Below are 23,248 nucleotides of genomic sequence, written 5' to 3' on the forward strand. Positions count from 1 at the left end.
AGAATTTATCATTTGAGCAACCTGGATTTTTACCTCCGAGTCAACCAAACCACCCCTGACACCTGGAAAAGGTTGGAACTCTATTTTTGACTTGTATACAGTGCAGTTCCAAACCAAATTGGGACACATTTGTACCATGCACCTTATTAAGATGGGCTAACACAGAGTGATTGATTTGAAGAGCCTTGCCTTAATAGGGCTGATTTCTTCTCTGGATGAGGCTCTGAGAATTCCTTGAATGTGGGAAGAGTAAGGGAGGGTTTGGAGCCTTCCCTTTACACCAAGAAATCCTGGTTTTGCTAAGAACTTGGCCAAGGGGTGGTGTCAACTCCAAAGACAAATCCACAGTTGCCTTGCAGTTACTGCTTGAGATTCTCTGAAGAATTGTGGCTGTATTCCAGGATGTTTAATAGGAAATTCCTTCCTTTATGACATCACCGGGCAGGTAGCAAAAGGGACTATTTGAAACACTCTTAGACCAACAGCCAGTTTTGTGGGAATATAAGAAAAGCAGCTTTTAAAACTGAGGGTAAATACTCAGGCTTCATTAGGACCCCGAATACAAGCCAGCTGGTAATATATGGGATCTACCCAGCGGGGCACCATCTATCAAATGATCAAGACAAGTAAAACTGGGTCCAAGGTAGCAGTTTCAGCACAGAGAGGGGCTGAAATTACTAACAGCCCCTCTCAGCGGGGACTTGGGAACAATCCTGTCTTGAGCCAGCAAAGTGCTGCACTCTCCACAAGCCCTTCTATCCTCCGGAGGTCAGAAGCTGGGCATCCCATCATTCCCCCTTCATCATCAAACGATCCTCGATCTGCCTCCCTCCAGTTAGGACCTGGCTTCTCAGGAGCACCCATACCTCAAGGAATCGAGAGCCGATCAAAATCAGAAGCATACCGCCGTTCCTTGCTTCAGCGAAAGATCCAGCAAACTCAGACATCAGCTTCCCCTGCCGTCCAGATGCAGCGGAATGTTAGTCCACCCAGGGAGGAATCAACACGAAGAAGGGTTGAGAGCAAGTCAGGGCGTGACAACAGTAATCGATACTCATTAACGCCTGCTGCCAAATCCTCTCGCCGGTTGAGTTTTGTAAACCAGAAGGATAATGTACAAATCTTACAAGAAGAAGACTCACCCTCCAAGGTCCAGTACCCACAAGGAGTCAGAGTTCCCCGCAGGCCTTTGGTTTGCCCAAAGGATGAAGCAGTCCAAACTGAGCCCATTCGAAAGAGTGTGACTGCTGCTGAGATCAGATCTCCAAGGAGACCCTCTAGCCCAGAGCACAGCAGCAGCCGCATCTATGCAGACTCTCAGACAGCCCGGAAAAGGACCCTTGGCCAAGAGTCTGAAATGGGTTGTCACAGCTCAGTTTATCCAGAACCCAAGGCTTTGCAGAGGAATATGAACTTGGCATCATCCCTCAGACTCTCTGTCCTTAAAGATACAGATGGTGGACACCAAGTTTCTCTGCATACAGAGCCTGAGCCAATCCTCAAGCATTCTGCCTACCCCGAAACCAAGCCCTCCCCCAAAGTCTTAAAATCATCAGAAGTGGAGCCCAACATGAAGTCCTCAGTGCGAGGAGACAGCGAGGGTGGCCGCAGGGTCACCATCTCAGAGGTACAGCTAGTGCAGCCAGCTCACCGTGTGACACCTAGAGCAGTATCTGAGAGCCCCCACAAGTCTTCCATGGTTGCCACTCCAGAGCCCGTCTATAAGCAGCACACCCAAAGATCCTCAGAAAGTGGCTGCACATCCCCAGGACCCACACTCAGGTATCCAGAACCCTCCCGAAAGCCCTCTGTTCGTGCAAAACTGGAACTGACCCCTCGGCCCTTACCCCCTCGGTCCTTGCCTAGGTACGGGCCTGAGTCGTCCTGGTGGGCCTTACTCAACCCTGAGGTTGAAATACCCCAAAGCCAGCCGACAACACCTGATTTCGAGCCTAAGTCCCCTCCTCCCCCAGACCCTTCATTGTCCTTTTTTGAAATGGACTCAAGCCCTTTCTGTGAGGATCTGATGTTTCAGAGAGAGAAGGCAAGTCCAGCACCAGCACCGCCACTACCATTACCAAAGAAGCCTCCACGCCAGGCGCCATTGAAGGAAGTGCCACAGGCCCCCCAAAGCACCTCCAAAGAACCCATTCAAAGGTTTAGTGCTTTCTTCTTGGGTATGTGAAGAAGCAGACTGCTCAGATGCAGCCCTGTTGTAGAGAGGTGGGACGCGGGTGAGCAGGGAAGGCCCTTCATTCTGGGCCTCAGAGCTGCCCTCCTGCCAGTGCCAAAGCTAGACCCATCTTTGAGCCCATGGCTCCATTCCTTCCCCACCAGCTACTCTGAGCTCCAAGCTGATGACATCGAAGACAATGCTTGGGTTGGTGTCAGTCATTGACTCTTCCAGGCAACGCTGCTTAACCTTTCAATGGAAGTTAGTCCAGGGTAGTTAGGAGGGTGGGGGATGGCATCCCGAGAGTGCACATGGAGAACTGAGCTGGGGTGAGGGTTGCTAAGGGCTGGTAAAGAGAATAAGATCCGCAGGTAAATATTCTGGCAACAAAGTGGAGGAGGAAGGGCATAGATGAGCTGGGACTTCAGCTCTCCAAGAGGGGAAAGGCATTAACAGTGGCACAAAGAGAGGGTGGAAGAAGAGGAGGAGGAGAATGGGAATGTGGCAGTCCTAAGCTGAAGGAGCTTACTGGAGAGGATCCAGGGCTGAGGGCACCTGTGGCTGGAGAAGTGTGGAGCTAGAAAGGGAGATGTTAAGTAGTGGGGGTGGGGGGGTGTGCATCCCACAGAGAGAAAAAAAGCAACAATCTCTTTCAGATGTCTCTGAGGAAATGTACAATCGCGTCATCTGGTGGCTAGAAGGTCTGTGCTTTTCCCTCCTGTGGGTGCGTTGTGGGGGTTCGGGAGGGAGGAGGACAGATGGGGGGTTGCCTGGATGTGTCTCCAGAGCTGGTCCATTAGGATGTGGTACCTGTTGGGGTTTTGACTGAAGGAGCAGAGAAATTTCTCATCTGGCCTAAAATTTCACTATTAGTTACTCCTTTGGGGCTTGGAACCTATTTCATTTTCAGGAGTCTCCTTTTAATGGGAGGTAGTCACTTCTGGAATGGAGAACAATTTAAGCCCATGGCCTTTCAGCTTAGCTGGTCTTACCTATTACATGATAAAAAACAAACCCCACCAAAACAAATCACCTGCTTCAAGTCTTACTCAGGGCTGACCCCACACTATTTCAGGTTGAGGGGTCTCCTCATGTGTCTCTAGTTTCTCAGACCCCTCTCAAGCCCCCATCCCAGGACCTGGGAGATACTTATTGGCTGCTGCCCAGCCAAATCTTCAGGGGTATCTGGGCCTCCACCTTGAGGCCATCAGTGGAACCTGCAGCCAACTCTGAAGTCCTTAAGAGAAATGTCCTCAGGGCCTGGTGACCCCCTGGCTTCTTTTGTATTGTTGACCTCTGTGACAGGAGAGAAGGTAGGGACCAGCCCTTACACAGAGAATCTGAGTGGCAGGGAGTTCCTGCTTCAAGTGTTGTGGCCCAAACTGCTCCAGCCCTGTGAGCATGAGGGAGGCCAGGGCTTTGGATGAGGAAGTTCCTAGGGAAGAGAGAGCCCTGGGAATGCCATCCAGGCCCAACCAGCAGGAGCCTTCCCAGTGATAGCGAAGGGCAGCCCCGCCCCGCAGAGGGAGCAAAGCTCCGGAAAGTAGAGGTTTAGTAGAATATGGATTCTGGAGTTACATTATTGGTTCTGAGCCCTGCGTCCACTATTTTCTAACTGTAACCTTGTATAAGTATTTCATCTCTCTAGTCATTAGTTTCCACATCTGTTCATGGGAATGATGATTTCCTTTTAGGGTTCTTGTGAGGACTGACCAAGCTATCACATGTCAAGCACTTAACATGGTACCTGGCAACAGTGAGCACTCTGTTGTTATTTGGGCCACTTGCACTAGGAAGGGATTTGGGCCAGGTTATGCCCAAGTCCACTGGATATCTTTAGTAAAATTCTCTTTTTCCCCTCTTGTTGGCACTCTCTGAATTCCATTTGCTGACCACTGGGGATGCCTGGCTTCTGCTTCTACGTTGTGACAGACGAGGAGGTAAGAATGCCCCCCGGGAAGTTACTTCTGGCCTTCCTGTGGTCCCCCTTAGCCCAGTCCCTGTCTTACCCTCTGCTGCAGAGAAGGCATGCGGGCGCTGAAATCCATCTAGCCTGTGTTCCACTTATTAAGCTGTGCACCTATGGGGCTGCAAGTCCCCAGAGGGCAGTTTGCTTGAAGGTGCTATATGAGCTAGTTGCAGCCCAGGAAAAAAAGAGTAGGCATCTTTTGGCAAATAATGAATCCTGCCAAGTGCTCTGTGGGAAGGCTGTCTGGGAAGCCATAGGTTGGATTGGTCTCCACTTGGCTCTCCCCTCTCCAGCCTAGGGCACTCCAGAAAGGGGACACTTTTCTGGGTTACACACTATTTGAGTCCTCACCTTGGAAAGCCACAAGGTGAACTCTGCTCTCGTCAGCCCCGTGTCCTGAATTTGGCAGTGTCCTGATTTCACAGTGCATTGTTCCCATAAGTACTTTAGTTCTTCTTGGCCCATGTTTGATAAGATAGTTCAAACTCTTTCTGTCTCTTGTTATAGCTCTTTCATACCCAAAGCCTAGCATGGCCTCTAATGGGTCCCATCCATGGGCTAGCCCAGGTTGGACAATTGACTACAGATGGAAAACAAATGGTGGGGGGCAGGATAGCTCAGCTCAGATAACGGAACAGCTGTAGGGGAGGTGCCAGAAATGCGGCTGCCACCCCCTCTGCCATGGCTTCTTATCCAGCCCCGTGCCCTTAGCTCAGCTGTGGGTGGGAGCAGCTACTTTTAGAGATTATCTCCATGCAAGACAGTAAATCCTTCTCTTCCTCCTCCCCTTCTCTCTTCCTTCCTCCTCCTCTTACTCTCTTTCATAAACAGTTTTTAATCAGATGCCTAGTACTCTTCTAGGCACTATTGGGGAAAGCATTAAAGCCTCACAGCACCCACATTCTTTGGCCTTGAGAAATGTACCATCTGGATGGGGAGATAAGACATAGACAGGAAACATGTAAACAACAATATGTAGTAGTTTGTGCTCGAATGTCCAAATAAATGCACTAGACTGCATAGATGGTCTTAGAGGAGAGTCTTAGGAGAGAGGGAATCAGCAGGGCATTTGGTGGGGTCAGGTAACCCCTTCTTCCCAAAGCCAGGGGGTGTCTTAACAGCTAGCCTCTTACTTACCCCTTGATGCAAATCTATACCTTTGGGAAGGGATTAGCATTTCCCCTATTTCAGGATATGATGTTTTTGACAGAGCAAGTTCCTCCCTATTCTCCCCCACCCTCACCCCCTTTGTACATCTTGTTTTAGTTTAGGAAGTCAAACGCCTTGGCAGCAGGACAGCTCCTTCCCAAAATAGCTCTTATCCTGTCTTGATAATTGCAGCTCTCCAGCCCTGTTCAGTAGCAGAGCTTCTCCCCAGAAACAGGGAAGACAAGCCTCACAGGCGGCTGGGGCTGCTGGTCTTTCCTGGCTCTCTGGAGGTGGAATGGCATGGACATGGGCCAAGTACTGTCCTCACAGAGCGAGAGAGCTAGGCCTCCCCCAGGCCGCAGGGCCCACAGACGGTCCCAGGATGGAGACTGTGGTGCTGGTGTCCAAGGCCTCTGGTTCCGCGGAGCTGGGAATGGTTGACTGTAGAGTCTGTTCCAGATTCCATTCCCATCAGGAATTCTCTGGTGGCCCAGCCACAGTGCCTGGCTTGTGGACGGCAGCATGTTTGTTGTTGAGCTTTACAAGCCATTCTAGGTCTGCAGCTGGGAGTGGAGCCCCGGTCAGCCCATCTCTCTGTTGTCAGTCTCCCCCCAAGCGGCATCTTAAGGCCCTTTTGTCTAAGGACCTCCCGCTCCTTAGCGGGACAGATGGACAGATGCTTCTCATCCTTGAATTGGGACTTAAGGGCTGGAGTTTCTGCAGAGGAAGTTATGCTGGACTGAGAGAGAAACAGTCTTGATGGGGTTTTTTTGTTGTTGTTTTTTTCCTTTGTATCATAAGTAGCAGAAGCTCAACAGGAAGGTCCTAGGGGTGACCTTTGGGGTCAGCAGGGTCTGTCTTCTCACACAGCCCTGGGAAGTTCTATGGAATAAAACAGCTCTTGATGGGAGGGGCTGTAACACCCGTGATAGGGTGGGGCTGACCTGGCCCCAAGATCCTGTATCCTCAAGGCACCCAACCGCCTTGCCCTCGGATGTGACTTCTCAGGCTGTCAGTGGACATGGTTGTTGACTCCCCACTATATCTGTCAATTATGCAAGAAACCAACTGGAAAAGTAGGCCAAGAACCAGAGGAGGCTGTCTCAGTGACACCTAAGGCAGACTTCAGTGTCTTTAGGATGACATGTCATTTGGCCCCTTGGGAATGGTATGGCCAGCCTCCTGTTGGCTCCTGAGCCACGGGGATGATTTGTTCAGGAAGACTTCCTTGACAAAGAAACGTCCAGAGCCCAGGAGGAAGGCAGCCAGGCTCTGCATTCATGGGGATGTTAGCAGAGTCCTAGGATGTGAGCTGTTGGAAAGGAACCCTGGAACCATCTTTCCCACTCCGCTGATTTTCTCTTGCTTTGTCCAGAGGCTCATAGTTGAGAGGAAAGGGAACTGTTGAAGGAATGGAGCAGAGCTGCTGAAAATGGGGCAGGGCACCTGAGGAGGCTTTTCATAGCAGCTTAACCCTCACTACACAGCTTCTTTTCCTGTCAGATGGTACTTTGTTCATCTCCAACTACCAGGGGCAGCCACATCCAGAGCAGAATGGGAGGCTCATGACCTCTGGGCCAGACTTGCTGTTTCGGGAACAGGCTAGGTAGGTAAACAACTCATGAGGGTTTGCCCAGCTCTGTCCTGGGCATTGAAAGTCCTGCCTCCTGAGAACCCCGTCGTCCTGGGCAAACTAGGACAGTTTGTCAGCCCAGGACATGCTGGGGTACAGAATGCCTCAGCAAGAGCCACTGGAAGCATGGAGCAGACGGGTGATGTCCTGCCTGCGCTGTGAGCCTGGGCAGGCTGCTGCCTCTGCCTGTGAAGCAGGGGCAGGAAAAGGCGACACCTCTTCACAGGCTTGATGGGAGTCCGGAGGCCAGAATCCCTTCATTTATTTCTTTCTGCCCAGAATGATCCCACATCGGGAAGAACCTGGCACATTTATTTTGGACTTTCTGGTATTTCCAGAAGTGACTTGGTTCTCTGCCTGGAACCCATCTCCAACATTATATGTCTCCGTCAGAGTAGTTTTGTGGTGTTTGAAATGGTGGGTTTTTCAAGTAAGAGGAGAAACAGTGGGCCTGGGTACATGAGGGAGCTTGGCTTCAGAAGGTGCATGTTTGGGGGAGGAAGCAAATCTGTAACACAGAAGCCACCCTGACAGCTGCTCAGCCAGAGGAAGGCTGTCCTGAGTGACAGAAATGACCATGTTTCTTCACCCTTCTCTGCTCAGCTGCCTTTGGCCCAGCTGCCCTGAGGGGAGAAGCAGGAGACAGCTGCACCTTGGGGGCTGAATAAAGGCCTGGAGGAGGGGGACAGAATGTGAGGCCGTTCCTGAGAGAAGCTCAGGCTCTGGCGCTGGAGGTGAGAGGGCGGGGTCAGCCAGTCATTTCCTTGGTACACCCACCGCAGGCAAAGCCGTTTAGCTCCAGAAGTCTCCACAGTGGCTGTTTTGGGGAATTAGGCTCAGTAAGTCTGAAACCAAGACCAGTTTTCTGAGATGGAGTGGTGTCTAGCTGGAAAAGCTGACTCCATAGTTGGTGGCAGCATGGACATTCCAATGTCACTTTAGTCTAAGTCTCGTCTCCCGTTCCCATTGCTGGACACCCATTACACATGCACATGCCTAATTCTTTGGAGGGAAGTCATTTGAAATGGTCACAGTTGACAGTTGCTGGTTTGATGTGGATAATTTTCTCAGTAGCTGAAATAATAGCTACCACTCATGTTAGTGATTATACCATGCTAAGTGTGTTACCTTACACCCCAGAGGTGGACTTTTTTCTCCCTATTTCAGGAGGAAGCAGGCTCAGAGCTGGCTCATCAAAGCTGAGAATACTTTAGGGAGCATGTTGCCCCAGGGATTCAGATGCGACATAGAAACTCTTCTTCTGTAGCCATATATCTGCCGGGAACATAACTTCTCAATATTTCAGCAGCACTTTTAGATATCAAGAATGGTGAAGGGAAAGGTTTTAGTGAGGGTAACATCTGTGTCTTTGCATATGAACCGTGAAGCTCAGTGTTGGGTGTGAGCTGGTAAGCAGCCAGAATGAAGGGCAACAAAGCAAGAGCCTCAAGGCTTGCCTGTGCTTCAAAATCACAGTGGAAAACTAATCAGTGAATCCTTTATGTCAGTCCGTATTGACCAGACATCTCCTGGGGGCAGAGGCCTGGTCACTCACCCAGGCAGACATCACATCACATGTTCACTGAATTGAAGTAAGTAGAAGTTAGAAGACATACTTCCTGTCCTTGAGAGGCTTGTGGTTAATTGGGGAGAGAAAAGTATACAGATAGGTCATTAGAAAGGGTGTAGACATCAAAGACCAAACAAAGTCCAGTGAAATGAGTGAGCAAAACTTCTGGCTTGGAGGCAGTTGGAGGGTAAAGGCAAGGGGGAGACAAATTTCAGCTCAGAGTATAATGACCTTGGTGACCAAAGATGGAAGGGCAGTTGTTAGAGTTAGTGAGTATTTGGCCACGGGAGGTATTTAAGCAGAGGCTGGGAGGGCAGGAGCGGGATTTTGAAGGGGGTTCGACTCCAGTGGGTAATGGCATTGGGAGGTATGTAAGTCCTTTCCATCGCTGAGCTCCTGTGTCCTGCCCTGCTGCAGAGAGGGTGTTTGAAGGGCCCTCTGGTTGACATCTAGCATCCTGCCAGCTCCGGAACTGCAGCCATTCAGCAAGTGCCAGGAAACACACTGCTCCCTGGCCTTTCTACCCACATCTCACACCTGCTGCAGGACCATGGAACACTGAGGAACAGTAGGGAGAGGAGTAGGGCTTAGGGTATTTTGGTTTCTTGCCTTTGCACAGACCTTGCTGGACAGACTGGCTAAGGTTTCCTTGAAAGACACAACCCAGTGATAGCCTTTTGTCCCCATCAGGACTCTCTGACTATATCATCAGCTACTCATCACCTCTGGGGGAAAAGTTCTTGCACCACTTAAGGGAAACTCTGCTACTGAGAAGCAAAAGTGGCCTTTTCGAGTCACGCAGATCTGAAACCCTGATTTCCTACGGTAATCATTCTTTATACTTGGCTTTGAACCTGGGCCCTAGCTTGGCCCATGTGTAGCATCCTTGTTTAGCTCTGTACCATACACCCTTCACCAATGGATGGGCAAGAATGATCCAGGGGAGCTGGCCAGGAGGTTTTTCATACACACCATGGTGAGGGAGCCCAGGACAGCAGGATGGAGCTCCGATTGCTGGTCTGAGTTTCCCAAAGAGTTACCCTCTGTTGCAAGCTAAGTGCCCACTCCCTAGACCTTTGGCTCAAATACCCCACCCCAGCAGTGCCTGGGAAATTGCTCTAGTCAAGGACATCGATGGCTGATGGGATGTTGGGTTTCAAGGGCTCCAAGAGACAAGAAGCACTGATGCAAGTTTGGCCAGGCCAGTTGATGGCGGGAGGTCGGGGAAAGTGCTCAGTGGTCAGTGACTCACACAAGGGCAGCTGTATTTTGACCCTACTTCTGATCAGGTGTCAGACTCTACCTGCACGAACACAGAATATGAGAGCTGGAGCTGGTGGGTGAGTCCAGTCCTCTCTTTCAGCAGGGGGAGCAGAGGCCCAGGGAAGGGAAGGGACTTTGCAGCAGTGTGATAATCACCAAAGCTGACATGTGGACTATGCCCAGGCCACGTTCTCTCAGAGACCCCTGATGCTGCAGGGTTAGCCTGCAGGGCTTGTGCAGGTTGAAAGGCTCAGTCTGTCTGCAGCTTTTCTTTCACCCAGCATGCCTCATGTTGGACCTGTGGTGCAGTGATGACAAAGGGATGAACCATCAAGACCCTAAGATTCTTGGCTTAGAGATAGATGAGTTCCCTGGTCCCAGGCCTCTCCTGGGGCCGCACATTCCTCAAAGCAAGCTGGCACCAACGTGCTTCAGGACACAAGGCTTCCGGGGCCTGGGCAGCACATACCGAGTAGAGCTGGGAATCCAACTACAGCTGAGCAGCCTTCTGAGATGGGTCTGTATCCACACATGAACTGCAGCTGGAACTGGGGTGGGGGAGAGGGGAGGGATGTGATGATGTAGAAAACAAGGCTTGTGATGGGACCTCTCTTCCCTGACATAGGCTTTCTCTCCTGGGCCCAGCGCCCACAGCCCAAGCCATGCAGACTGCTGGTGGAAGCACCAAGAGGTATTCTTACAAGTGTGTGCATGAGTACTAGTGGTCTCCAGCTAGTTCCCAACAGCGTGTCTTTGTGTAGTTCAAGTTTGACATCTGGGTCTGATGGCAACAGCTGCTGCTGACTTCCAACAGCCATTGGTTTCTCTCTGAAGAAACTCCTTTATGGCTGTTTTCCTGAGTATAGTTTCAGATCTCCTGATCTACCCCAGGCCTTTTCCAAGAGACTTTCTCTACTTTCAGAGTTTCCCTCTCATTCGAGCCACGCTGCTGGTCCTTAGCTTCATTTAATCCTCTCATTTTCAGATGTGGAAACTGAGGCCCAGAGAGGTGAAGTAAGGTCACCCGTCGAGAAAGCTTTATCATCATGAACTGATTTTTTTAAGCATCAACACCTTTCCATCCTCCAGCCCACCAGTGCCAAATAACCAGTAACATCTCCAGTGGCCGCCCCGGGTTTTCTGAGCCTGATCTCATCTGCCTACCGAGCCCCCTCCATCCTTCCCTCCCTCTGGCGAGTTTTAGCTGATCCCAACCGTGACCACAGGGTCACAGATCAGACTGAAATAGGGTAGGCATGCCTCTGGCCCTTTTACCAATAGAGACCGCCGTGCCTGTGGGCCTCAATCTTGTCCAAAGTGTATTCAGGCCAGGCAGCCTGCCCTGGGGAAGGACTTGGAAGTCAGCGAGGGGCATGCTTCTGGAAATTTCCACAGAAGCCTGACCAGCTCAGACCTGTGTTATCTAAGGAAATCCCCACCAACTCCTACCCCCTAAGCATCTTTCCCCAGACTGCTGCTGGCCTTTCTGAGCGTCTAATGCCTCTAAAGCTGCTGGGGCATCTGTCCCCACAGCATCTCACCTGATTGCCCAGCATGGCCTGGAGCACGCCTGGGATGGCCTCTCCAGAGGCCCTCCCCACTTTCCTCTGCCCCATACAAGCCTCCACAGCCCCGGAAAGGCCACTCAGCCTCTCCTTTCCACCTTTCCAGCAGATGATGCCTGGATAATTTATGCAGCAAATCCTCTTTAATCTTTAATCTAGTGCCCCGCACAAAGGAAACCTCCTGTCTCTCCTTCATAGCTTGGTTGGAGGCAGAGAATGTCTGCCACTCCACCTTAGGAAGTGTGGAGGGGTTTGGACAATCAGTAACTTGGACATCAGTTCAGGTTCACTTGCCGCAAACCTCCGGACTGCCTGTCGGGGGTAGCTACTGGTTTCTCTCCAACTCGGGGGGCAAATCCCCCTCTCCTTCCAAAGTCCTCTCCTGGGAATGCCAGGTGGGCCCTTTTTCTTTGGGGACTGGCTCAAGCCCCCATGGTGATGCACTGACCAAAGAGGTCACTCTTTAGGGGCTAAGGAACAGCCAGGTGACAGTGCAGCCCTGACCTGAGCGCCTCTCCGCACCTTGCACCACCGGGGTTCGCGGACTTCAACGCTCGCCCCTATGCTGGCCGCCTGGTTCCCCCGCCTCGGAGGTGCAGACCCCGCCTTGGAGCCGACTCGCCCCGCCCCCGCCACCGGGCCACGCCTCCGGCCGGTCCGCGCTGGAGGCGGAGGGCTGGGGCGGGCGGTGCAGCGAGGTCCGCGCGCAGCTCTGGCCGCGGCTCCGTCGGGCGCTGTCCAGGCAGAGCCGGCCCTGCCCGGGCTGCAGCCATGGTAAGATGGGGGGGCGCGGGGCAGGGCCGGGGCGCGCAGGGCCTACCGCTCCCGGGCAGCTCGCGGGGACCTGCGGCGCTGCAGCTCAGGCTGTGCCGGGCGGGAGGCGCTGTCGCTGGCCGCGGGCACAGGCAAGCACTGCTCGTTCGCCGTTCCCTGGTTTCGGAGCGGGCTCCTACCCCCAGGATGCTGCCCGCGTTCTTGGACGATAGGGGTGGGTCTATGCTGGGGATTGGACGCCGGCCGATACGCTCAAGTTATGCTGGGGAGGGCGCGTCAGCGATGAGCGGAGTTGAGGGTCCCCGCCCTTGCTTGGATCAGCTGTTACCTGGGTCACCCCTCCTCACCCACCCCCCCTGGGCTCAGGGGCCAGCACTAACTTCCTCTGGAAAACACAGAGGAGGCCCGCAAACTGCCTGCCTCCCCAAGAGGGATGGTGAGACGCTTGGGCCCTCCCTCCCACGGACTGGCAAGGGGCAGCTCCTAGGCCTTTCCTACAGTGCCCTCTGCCCAGGGAATCCTGAGAGAGGAAAGCCCAGCCCACCATTCTGTTCCGTGGAATCAGCTATATCCCTCTGCTTCTGAGACAGGAACCATGGGGGAAGCTTCCTTCTGCTGCATCCTACACCACCCCCCTCCCAAACCAGGTCCCTCTGCAGTGGTGGGGGGCAGGGGTAGTGGGGGGGAACTCATTCCTGCCACCTGCCTGTAGTGAAAGGAGAAACAGTAACCCCAACCTGCTTCCCTGGAGGCCCCCAGGTAGGAAGTTTTGACCTTTGGCTGTGAGAGTGTCAGCCCTTCTGCCATCGTTGTCTGCCACAAATATACTATGCCGGGTGTCAGGGCCTCCATGCCCCGTGCCAGCTTCTCCCAGTCTGGAAGTCCCCCAGCCTTTGTCCTCTGCCTTGAGAGGCATAGGCTGTTTACAGTGGGAGGAGATCTGTGATCAGCCTGTGGGGCAGGACATTGGCTGTGGGCAGCCTCCAGAAGGGAGCTCCCTGGACCCCATGAAATCAGAAGCTTCTGGGTCTGGAAAGGCTAACCGTTTGGGCTCTTGTCTCTCAAGCTGTGTCCAGGCTGAGGCCCAAGTGTTGGCCAGGAAGTCTTGGTGACCCTGTGACCTTCCCCAAAGGGGGATTCCTGGGAAAGTCCAAATGGTGCCTCTCTTTATCCTTGCCTCCATCCTTCTCCCTACATGGGGATGGACAAACTGAATGTTCCAGGGGTGGAAGCCTGGGGGAGCATTGATTGTCTCCAGTGCCAAGCCCAACAGAGGCCAAGAGGGGCTTTTGCTGCCACACATTAAGTTTAGTTCAGCTGAGGTCTTGGTTTTTTCAATTTGGCTGAGGCCACCCTGTTCCTCTCTAATTAAAGACACCCCACCACCACCAGAGTCCTCACCCTCCGGCCTGCCCTCAAGCCAGCCCAGTCCTTAGGCTGACTTGTTCATGTCAAGCCAGACTCCTCTATGAGGGTCTCTTCATGAAAGAAGATCAGTGTCTCAGCTGCTTTGGAGATCAGTAGGGAGAGCTCCTCAGCCCAGGAGCCCCAGGGGTGGGGGTGGGGGATTAATTTGCATGCAAAAAGAATGACAAGCCAACATTAATAACCATCCTGTGACTTGAGATGCATCTTCTCTCCTTAAGTTCAAAGCAGCATGAGGTTATCTGTCATCTGGGAGTGCTTTCTCTCCCCAGCCTTCCAGGGAGGCAAGGAAGGGCCATTCACAATTGGACATTAAGGCCTTGAAATTAAAACATTTCCAAATCACAAAGGGCATTTCTGGCCAAACCAGAAATGCTGGACTCCTGACTCCTAGTCAAGTGCTCCATCTGCACACTCCCAGCCAGGCCCCTCAATTTGTCTTTCACCTAACTGGCAATTCTGGAGCCTCTGGGATGCCAGCCTTCTGTTGACCTGAACTCATGCCCCTCAGAGACCAAGCAGCTCGCCCACTGACCCTCTGGGAGCGATGGGTGATGGAAGTGATACAGGTCCCCATGAGTCAGAGGTCAGGTATCCTTAAGCGGAAGGAGTCCTTCTGTGGCTGGGGCTCTCCACAGGGAAATCTAGGGCAGATTTCTGAAGACAGTGGTGTTCTCTGCTGGGAGAACACAAAGGGGCACTTGGGAAGAAAACTGGATCTGCTTCCATAAGAACCTGTGCCCAGGGGATTATAGGACACCCCACCCTACTTCAATACTGCTTCAAGTTAGAGTGAAAGAGAGAGATTGGAATAGTTTGGGAGTGGAGTCTCCTGGGTGGCCAGCCCTATGTACTGATGGGCCAGGTCACCTTGGGGACAACTCACAACCCTCTGACAGGCCTTTGTGTTCTTGGGGGTTACAGGACAGGCCAAGTAGATCAAGAACCTGAGCTGCAGACACACTTGGTGTCTGTGGAGGCTGGTGCTGTGCCCACCGGGGTAGGCAGCAGGCAGGAGTCATGGGGCAGCCAATCAGAAGAGGAGGGGACTGCAGAGAAACTGAGTGATCCTGCTGCAGCTGAGCTGTCTTTGGAGGGTGGGAGCCAAGGGAAGGGGAGGAGGAGGGGGTGGGAAGGACATTCCACGGGCTTTTTTGGCCCCTGATGGAGACAGGGGGGTCAAATAGAAAGGGAAAGGAGCAAGCCAGGACTCGGGATTTCAACAAGAGCATCAAGACCAGGCTGTTTCTGTGTGTGAGGAACTTTGCCTGGGAGATAAAATTAGACCTAAAGCTTGCCGACAGGGAGTCTGAAGCGTGGGACATGGACCGTTCACTGGGATGGCAAGGCAGTTCTGTCCCCGAGGACAGGAATGAAGCTGGGGTAAGGTGCTGCTCTGGGAGACGGGAGGACCTGACCTGCCTTCCTGCTGCCTTGGCTGGGATTGGGGCTCAAAGTCAGAAAATGATTTGGTCACTGGCAGTGTGGGGGCAGGGAAGGACAGACAGGGGGTGAGGACCCTGGTGTTCTGATTTCTTGTCTAGAGCCCTTGTGGGCCCCTCCATGCTGATGAGCAGCCAAGGCTGGCAGAGAGAGTGGTGCTGGGTTCCTGGCGGCTCTGCTGGAAGAGTGTGGGGCAGGGGTCTCCATCAGTGCCTTCCCTTCTCCCTTCCCTGCTGCTCTTCTGCTCAGTGCCCCTGGGGAAGCCCACCCTTAGCCCAAACCCCCCAGACCAACTGCTGGGCCACTGTGGGGTTTTATAGAGGGGCAGGATTTCCTGGAATTCCCCAGACTCTTTAGCTGCCAGAAAACAAGACCTGCTGCTCCCAGCCCCATCCCTTCTCTATTGCCATATAATTAATCGTCCAAGCTGGGACATTTTTGAGAGTGAAAAGGGGCACAATCATTATGCAAGGACAGCAAACATAAACTGGGGTGTATGGTTACCCCACTGGACCCCACGAATGTTATGAGTGAGAATAGCCTGTTAGGTCAGGCTTGCCTCAGGATAGCCTCTTCTGGTCATTGAGCCCCCAGTTTTAGGCTAAAGGGCCTCTTTTCCTCCCCTGTCCGGGGAAGCCCTGGAGACTATGGCTATAAGCAGGTACGGGGACTTGAGAGGTGACAGCCTGGAAGTGGCTCTGAGGGGACTTTTCCCTCTAGCCTCCCCATCCCAAGCCCTTTCCTCTGGCATAAACCTGGCAGTGTGCATGTCCACCTCCCTCAGTTCTTCCCTTTATAAAACGGGGACCTGCAGGAAGACTGTGGCCATCTTACTTGCCCCCACTCTGGCTGGGGCTCCACGGTGGTCCGGGGTAGCCCCCACTGGCTTGGCCAATCCCCAGAGGGTGAGTCAGCCTCTAAAGCCGGCCCTTGTCCATTGTCTGGGGGTGGCATGCGGATAGTGTGAGGCAGAGTTGAGCCCAGCACTGCCAGGCACCCCACAAAGGGGGCTGGCCCCCAAAGGAGAGAGGAAGCTTTAGGGTCTAGAGCTGAGGGTGAGAGTGAGGGGAGCCGCATCTCTTCCAAGCTGGAAATGGGGTGGAACAGATGTCTACACAGAAGCCAGCCATTCTCTATCTACCATCCCTGTGGTTCACAATTCAAGCCAGATCCCCTCCTGCACTGCCGGTTAAAGCCCAGCTCCAGAGGGGCCAAGGGACAACTGAGGGGTGCTTCCGCCTATGTGTCCCTCATAGTTGGGGGCTGTCAGCAGCTCGGGAGGTCCACTGTTCTCTCATCCTACCTCACCTGGTCCCTCCCAGATCCCCTGCACCCACCTTTAGCATCCACTGGCAGGTTTACCCTTCTCCCTTGAGGCACAGGCTCAGGCTCTGGTGTGGCTCAGGATCTGATACAAGGGAGGGTCAGGTCAGCTGTACTGAGCGTGGCCAGTGAGCCCTGGGGAGTGAGCACTCCCGGTAGAGTCTGCACCGCAGTCCCAGAGCTCACTGACCTGCAGCGACAGGAGACATGGAGCCCCCTGCTGGTTCTTGATTTACCTGGATCTGGCAGCTCCCTTCTCCCCTCCCTTCTTCCCTCCAGCTCCACCACCTTCTGACTGCACGCTCCTTGAATCCCGAGCCATTTTCTCCTCTCAGCTCTAATGCCTCTGTCTGTGACCCCATATTCAGTCTGACTTTTGGTTTTGAGCGGTCCCCAGCCCCTGGCTGGACCAGACCCGCAGAAAGGCAAGCCTCAACAAGCACCCTGTCAAAAGGGGGCATCAGGACTTCAGTGACTCTGTTCCCAAGAGCAGTTGCTAGGCTTTGGGAGCTGCCCAGGGCTGCTCCTGGAGCCTGGGGCCTTTCCTGACATCGGGGTCCTGTGTGTGTGTGCAGGTGAGGGAGGGACGGTGAGCACTTCCTCTGGCTTGGCTGCTAGTGCAGTTTCTCTCCTTTCTAACCACAGGCGCTTTCCTCTCTCTTCCTCTCACCTTCTCCTGCCTTCTTCCTTCATTCTTCCCTTCCTGCCACCTACCCACCTACCCCACCCCACCCACCCATCCACCCCTAGATCAAGCGCTTCCAGGAGGAAACGGATGATTCAGAACTGAATAAGTTCATGAAGGATTTTCCAGGAAATGAGAGCTGCCACCAACCAGAGGCCAAAACCTGGGTGTCCAGGCCCCAAGTTCCGGAGCCGAGGCCTCAGGCCCCGGACCTCTACCAGGAGGACATGGAGTTCAGAACCCCCTCGTGGCCCCAGCCCTCTGACAGCCAGCAATGCTTCTCTGCCTCAGCCCCGCTCAGCCCCGCAGCCCGGCCCCGCAGCCCATGGGGCAAGCTTGATCCCTATGATTCCTCTGAGGTAGAGCCTACAGCCCTGCCCTCACCCTTCACTGGGCTGGTGCAGGGAGGGAGCAGACACAGTCTGAGTGTATGCGTGTGTGCCTGCGTCTGTCCTGTGTTGGCCCCAGCTCTGTGGTGTCAGCCCCAGTGCACTGAAAACTGATAGTGTCGGCAGGGGCAGGTACCCAGCTGGTCTGGCACTGCTCCTCTAAGGCCGGGCAAAGACCTGGGAGGGAGACAGAAAGCTGATGTTGGGTCCTGGGGCCCCTCCAGCCTCTGGCTCTGCCGCAACTCTGCTTCCCTGTACCCTAGGATGACAAGGAGTATGTGGGCTTTGCGACTCTCCCCAATCAAGTTCACCGAAAGTCTGTGAAGAAAGGCTTTGACTTTACCCTCATGGTGGCAGGTAGCGCAGGGGCAGGGTGGGGCTGGGCTGGGGTTGTTTCAGGTGGGAATGGTATACATGCAGGGAAGGAGAAAGTAGCAAGTGGCTGTCCCTTTTTGCAAAATAGCCTGGAGACATGGGTGGCTGAAAGTACGGTATATGTGTGTGTGGGGGGTGGGGGGCTGGATAAAGTGGTCTAAGGAACACTTCACCAACAGGCTTCTTGTATTTGCCTTTTCCTGTGTGCCCTTGGGCAATTTGTTAGCCTCTCTGGTCCTCATTCAAAAGAGAAGTCTGGATAAGCTGTTCTCTGTGCTTCTTTCCAACTCCAAAATGCTATTGTTTGGTTAGTCTCAAGCCAATTAGATAAAAAAGCAGCTCCTTTCACACCTTAAGTCTAGTGGGGTTGCCTCTTGGCTATAGATCTTATCTTCTGATTCGGTGCTTCTTTCCTCTCTCCCCTGTCAGGAGAGTCTGGCCTGGGGAAATCCACTCTAGTCAATAGCCTCTTCCTCACTGATCTATACCGGGACCGGAAACTCCTCAGTGCTGAAGGTAAGGGAAGGAGGGGAGCATGAAGACTAGCAGGCCGACCTAACTTGGGAAATCAAACTCACTCCACAGGCTGGGGGATGGGGCCATCCTGGCATGCAGGAAACCATGGCTCCTAGAGAGACTGACAGCGTCTCTATAGGCCTATCTAGCCTGGCAGCCCACCAGCCAGCTCCCTAAAGATTTGGGTGCCGAGGCAGGGCAGGAACCAGAATCCTGCCCTTTGAGTGAGTCTCTGACCCCCAAAGGATTCCAGGAATCCAAGAAAAAAGCCGGGAGCAGCAAAGAGGCTGGGGCCAGAGCCAACAGCCACCGGCATTTCCTGTGTTGGGAAATGTGCTCCTTGCTGGTTCCCAGAGCACAGGCCCCCAGGCAGCCTCGGGGTGGGAAGGGGGGCAGTGTGGATGAGGCAGTCTGGGCAGCCAAGCTGGTGGCGGTGGGCGGTTTGTCCTGACTGGGCAGGTCCTTGCCCTCGCCCTGGCCTCAGTTTCCTCCTTCTCCAGAGCGGATCATGCAAACTGTGGAGATCACTAAACATGCAGTGGACATAGAAGAGAAGGGTGTGAGGCTGCGGCTCACCATTGTGGACACACCAGGTTTCGGGGATGCAGTCAACAACACAGAGTGGTATGTCTGACCGAGCACCACCCCAGCTCCCCTCCCTCCACCTCCCATTCCATATACACTCCCGGTGCATAGATATAGCCAAAATTGTCAGGAGGAAGAAGTTTGTGACCTTGAGCATGCTCCTGCCCCTTGTTGGACAGCTGTCTATTCTGTAAGGTGAAAGGGAAAAGATTGGAATAGATGCTCTTTAATGTTCCTTCTGACTTTGCCTGTAATTCTATAATGGGGGTGAGGGCAAAAGATAAGAAAGAAGAGCCTGTAAAAAGCAAACACGTGAAAATGTAGCACAGGGCCTGACATACAGTAGGTGCTTAATAAATGTCACCCTCCTCCCATTCCTTTCACCAGCAACATTTTAGGTGCCACAGACAAGTTTTATTACAGGGGTGAGAGTGTATGGAGGGAGGAGTGAAGGGGAGAACGAAGAAGCAAAGGGGAAAAGCGAGTGGAACTTCGAACTCCAGGTACCCTCTAGGCTACCTGCCAAAGAAAAACTGGCTTTGCTTTACCTCCCCCACCGTCATCCCTAGATTTATTTTTTCTTTAGGAACTAGAGGGATGCTTAGTCACACCTAAGTGAGTAGAGAGACACATGATGAAGACAGGATAAGAGGCGATGCCTTTGATAAAGTTAGGCAGGGTGATGCTAAGACCCATGGACTGAAAGTTCAAATCTTGATTCAGCATTTAGTACCTGCGTGCTCTTGAACAAATGACTGTATTCCTATTTCTTCAATTGAAAAATACCAACCCTTACCATCTCACCCAGATGATCTAAAAATCACCCAGAATGATGCATGTGAATGTGCACGGAAACCTATAAGGGGCTGTTTACATTACACTCATGAATTTTAGGGCAATTGCAGGACCAGTGCAAAATAAAAATGTGGGGCCCCTTGTTCAAAGTTGTTAAGAATTTCAAGATAGCCACAGCCGAGAATCAAGCCAAGCGTGTGGGTCCTTCTGAGTGCGGGGCTCTGTGTGACTGCACAGGTCGCACGCCCATGCAGCTGACCCTGGATAATTGCCTCACAGACTAATCAGACCCCTACAGACCTTTCTGTGCTTTGAACAACCCCTATCACATGCTTTATCATTACAGCATGTGACTTTCAGCTCAGCACACTGGTTTATCTTCAGTTAAGCCTTGAGGGAAGGGCCATTTCTTAACATTCTTGCCTTAGCACTGTGCTGGTACATTGTACATGGTTTCCATAAGTTTGATGGATTGTGGTGACAACATGTCATCATCACCCTCCGGCTATAGGAATATGCCTCAGCAAACTGGGCTTGCCCTGAAACTCTGACTCCATCCACTACCTGGTTCCTACCGTAGGAGCCCCTCCAATCGATCTACTTACCTCCTCTTGCCTTCCATCATAATATTTCATTTGCCTGGCACTGCACATTTTACAGTGTTCCTCCACATATATTCATTTAGTCAACCATCAGGAATTTATGGAGCATATACTAGGTGTCCAGCCTGTGATAGACAATTTAAGGGATGCAGCGCAAGTATAAATGATCCTTGTCCCTAAGAGGTTTACAGTCTGGTGGCAGCAGGCGTGGGGGAGTGGGGAGCGATAGTTCTCTAACGTATATCAATCAGGTAACAAGTTAGTAAATGGGTCAGGCAGTGCAGGGATAAACATGCTGAGCTGGGACTCAGAAGGCCGGAGACTCGGGTGGGTAGAGATTTTGCTACCGAAAATGATCTGGATTAAGTCTCCTAGCTGCTCTGCTTTAGCTTCTTCATGTAGAAAATGAGAGTGATGGTGCTCAGAATGTCCACCTATCAGGTCACCTCTCAGTGAGGATTCAACTAGATAAAAGGAGAGCAAAGGACTTGAAAATTGAGGGTGTTGAATTTATATATGTGTGTGTGTGTGTGTGTGTGTGTGTGTGTGTGTGTAATACATATATGTATATATACATATATATTTAACTCTTTACTACAGTGAAATTATATGTATACTATATTATGTATAATATATTCAAGAACCTCAGTTTTCTTGTCTATCTACATATGTATGTATGTATGTATGTATGTATGTATGTATCTATCTTGGATATGGTCTTGAAGGATAGAGTGGGTTTGGAGAGGTAGACAGAGGGTGGGGACGACATGAACAAACTCTCTGAGGTTGGACTGTGAACCTGAGTTAGGGCCCCCTTGGCTTCCCCCAATTGGTGTTCACCTTGCTATTCTTACTGCTTTGTTTGGTCACCCGGGCTCTTTTCCGCTCATCAGATCTAGTATTTATTGAACTCCGCCTAGGTGCTTAGTCTGGTTTTCTATCAGGACATGTGAGATGTACCCCTGTCCCACCCAGGTACCTCCCTGAAGATGTAGTGAAGCAAGCCGGGGAATGACAAAGTCCTGAAAACACTGCCCAGAGCAGGGGCTACCCTGCGGTCCCAGAGCTCACTGGGCCGCCCCCATTCCCACAGTTTCTCTACTTGTCTGTCCCTGCCCCAGCTGGAAGCCTGTGGCAGAATACATCGACCAGCAGTTCGAGCAGTATTTCCGAGACGAGAGTGGCCTGAACCGCAAGAACATCCAAGACAACAGGGTGCACTGCTGCCTGTACTTCATCTCGCCCTTCGGCCACGGGTATGGTCCGAGCCTGAGGCTCCTGACACCACCGGGTGCTGCCAAGGGAACAGGCTGAGAGCACCAGGGGCAGGGCTGCCACTAGCAAGCAGGTGGTCACAGATTCCTGTTCCCCAGGCTCCGGCCACTGGATGTGGAATTCATGAAGGCCCTGCATCAGCGGGTCAACATCGTGCCTGTCTTGGCCAAGGCGGACACACTGACACCTCCTGAAGTGGAGCGCAAGAAACGCAAAGTGAGGGAAGCTGGTGGGCGGGAGGGGAGCAGGTGGGCTTCTGGAAAGGATGGAGTGTCCAGAACGGTGGGCCCCTCATGTGTTTGCCAGATCCGGGAGGAGATAGAGCGCTTTGGAATCAAGGTCTACCAGTTCCCAGACTGTGACTCTGATGAGGATGAGGACTTCAAATTACAGGACCAAGCCCTAAAGGTGGGGCCACCCCAGAGCACCCCTGTCCCATCTTGTTTCTTCTGGGTAGAAGAAAGAAGTAGAATTCTATATAAGGGTGGGCTATTGGGGTGGGAGAGGACCCTCGTTTCCTAGAGTGAAGCAGAGAAGATGAAAATATACGTGGAAAGGAACAGGTGAGAATGGGGTTGTTGACAACAGACACCCCTAACTTCTTCCAGGAAAGCATCCCCTTTGCTGTAATTGGCAGCAACACTGTGGTAGAGGCCAGAGGGCGGCGAGTTCGGGGCCGACTCTACCCCTGGGGCATCGTGGAAGGTAAAGCACTGAGCTCGTGACCTGGTACCTCCTTGCCCTCAGTGGCTCTGCCCTTCTAATGCCCCTGGCTGACCCCTAGCCTTGCTATGCAGTGGAAAACCCCGGGCACTGCGACTTTGTGAAGCTGAGGACAATGCTAGTACGCACTCATATGCAAGACCTTAAGGATGTGACGCGGGAGACACATTATGAGAACTACCGGGCACAGTGCATCCAGAGCATGACCCGCCTGGTGGTGAAAGAACGAAATCGCAAGTATGGCCAAAAGCCAGGACAGAGCTGGCAGGGTTGGGATCCCAAGCTCAGCCTTGGGTGAGACCGAGCCCTTCCTTTGTTCTTCTACAAGCTCTGGGCTCAATCCACGCAGGTGCTGGGGTGCCCCTAGCCTTACCAACTCCCCTTTCCCCTCCCCCTCAGCAAACTGACTCGAGAGAGTGGTACCGACTTCCCTATCCCTGCTGTCCCACCAGGGACAGATCCAGAAACTGAGAGGCTGATCCGAGAGAAAGATGAGGAGGTGAGAGCAGAATGGGGTGGTAGGGGTTGACAACCAGGGAGGGACCTGGGAGGCCCTCTGCTTGATTATAAACCTCAGTATCTCTTGGTTTGAGAATAGGAAGATCCCTGGCCCTGGTGCATATCTGGGTCCTGGGTTGGTGGATTTGTGGTTCTACCCAGGATCTCCATCACATCTCAGGGCTACCAAAGCCCGTGCTCAAGGAATTAGAGCTGGGGGGTGGGGATACTTCCCTAAGACTATAGGACCTTGTGAAAGGCCCCATTTTGATGTATGTGCCTGTTCCAGCTGCGGCGGATGCAGGAGATGCTGCACAAAATCCAAAGACAGATGAAGGAGACCCATTAGCTGGCTTTCAGCCCTGGATATTTAAATTTCCTCCTCTTCGTCCTGCCCATGCCACCCCTTCCCAGCACCAGTTCTGCTCAGGCCCCTGCAGCTACTGCCAATTCGCCTTACATCCTTGCTGCCTCCCCAGAGACTCAGAGGAAATAAAGTAACAAATCTGTAGGTGGTT

At 52.8% G+C, this 23,248-nt stretch overlaps 1 protein-coding gene across 5 annotated transcripts; it reads left to right on the forward strand.

Annotated features, from left to right (window-relative positions):
• The first annotated feature begins 469 nt into the window (after window positions 1–469).
• Window positions 470–23,248, forward strand: SEPTIN4 (septin 4). Of its 5 annotated transcripts, XM_033090033.1 has the most exons (14): window positions 470–2,177; window positions 2,830–2,874; window positions 4,106–4,113; window positions 17,038–17,331; window positions 17,625–17,718; window positions 18,166–18,252; window positions 18,753–18,876; window positions 21,356–21,490; window positions 21,608–21,725; window positions 21,816–21,917; window positions 22,118–22,214; window positions 22,307–22,469; window positions 22,632–22,731; window positions 23,020–23,248. In XM_033090033.1, the coding sequence occupies exons 1-14, from the start codon at window positions 581–583 to the stop codon at window positions 23,077–23,079; spliced, it is 3,024 nt and encodes a 1,007-aa protein (XP_032945924.1). In that variant the 5' UTR covers window positions 470–580; the 3' UTR covers window positions 23,080–23,248. The 5 variants fall into 5 exon arrangements, with proteins under 5 accessions (XP_032945924.1, XP_032945926.1, XP_032945929.1 ...); XM_033090035.1 differs by lacking the exons at window positions 470–2,177; window positions 2,830–2,874; window positions 4,106–4,113 and adding an exon at window positions 11,961–12,096; XM_033090034.1 differs by lacking the exons at window positions 470–2,177; window positions 2,830–2,874; window positions 4,106–4,113 and adding an exon at window positions 14,432–14,904.

Source organism: Rhinolophus ferrumequinum, chromosome 21 (genome assembly GCF_004115265.2).
Source record: "Rhinolophus ferrumequinum isolate MPI-CBG mRhiFer1 chromosome 21, mRhiFer1_v1.p, whole genome shotgun sequence".
In the NCBI taxonomy this organism is placed as follows: Eukaryota; Metazoa; Chordata; class Mammalia; order Chiroptera; family Rhinolophidae; genus Rhinolophus; species Rhinolophus ferrumequinum.

Coding starts and splice junctions, on each gene's coding strand:
- SEPTIN4 (XM_033090033.1), top strand. CDS start 581: ATGGGATCTACCCAGCGGGGCACCATCTATCAAATGATCAAGACAAGT. Junction 21,491..21,607: donor ATCTCGCCCTTCGGCCACGG/GTATGGTCCGAG, acceptor CCTGTTCCCCAG/GCTCCGGCCACTGGATGTGG. Junction 21,918..22,117: donor TACAGGACCAAGCCCTAAAG/GTGGGGCCACCC, acceptor AACTTCTTCCAG/GAAAGCATCCCCTTTGCTGT.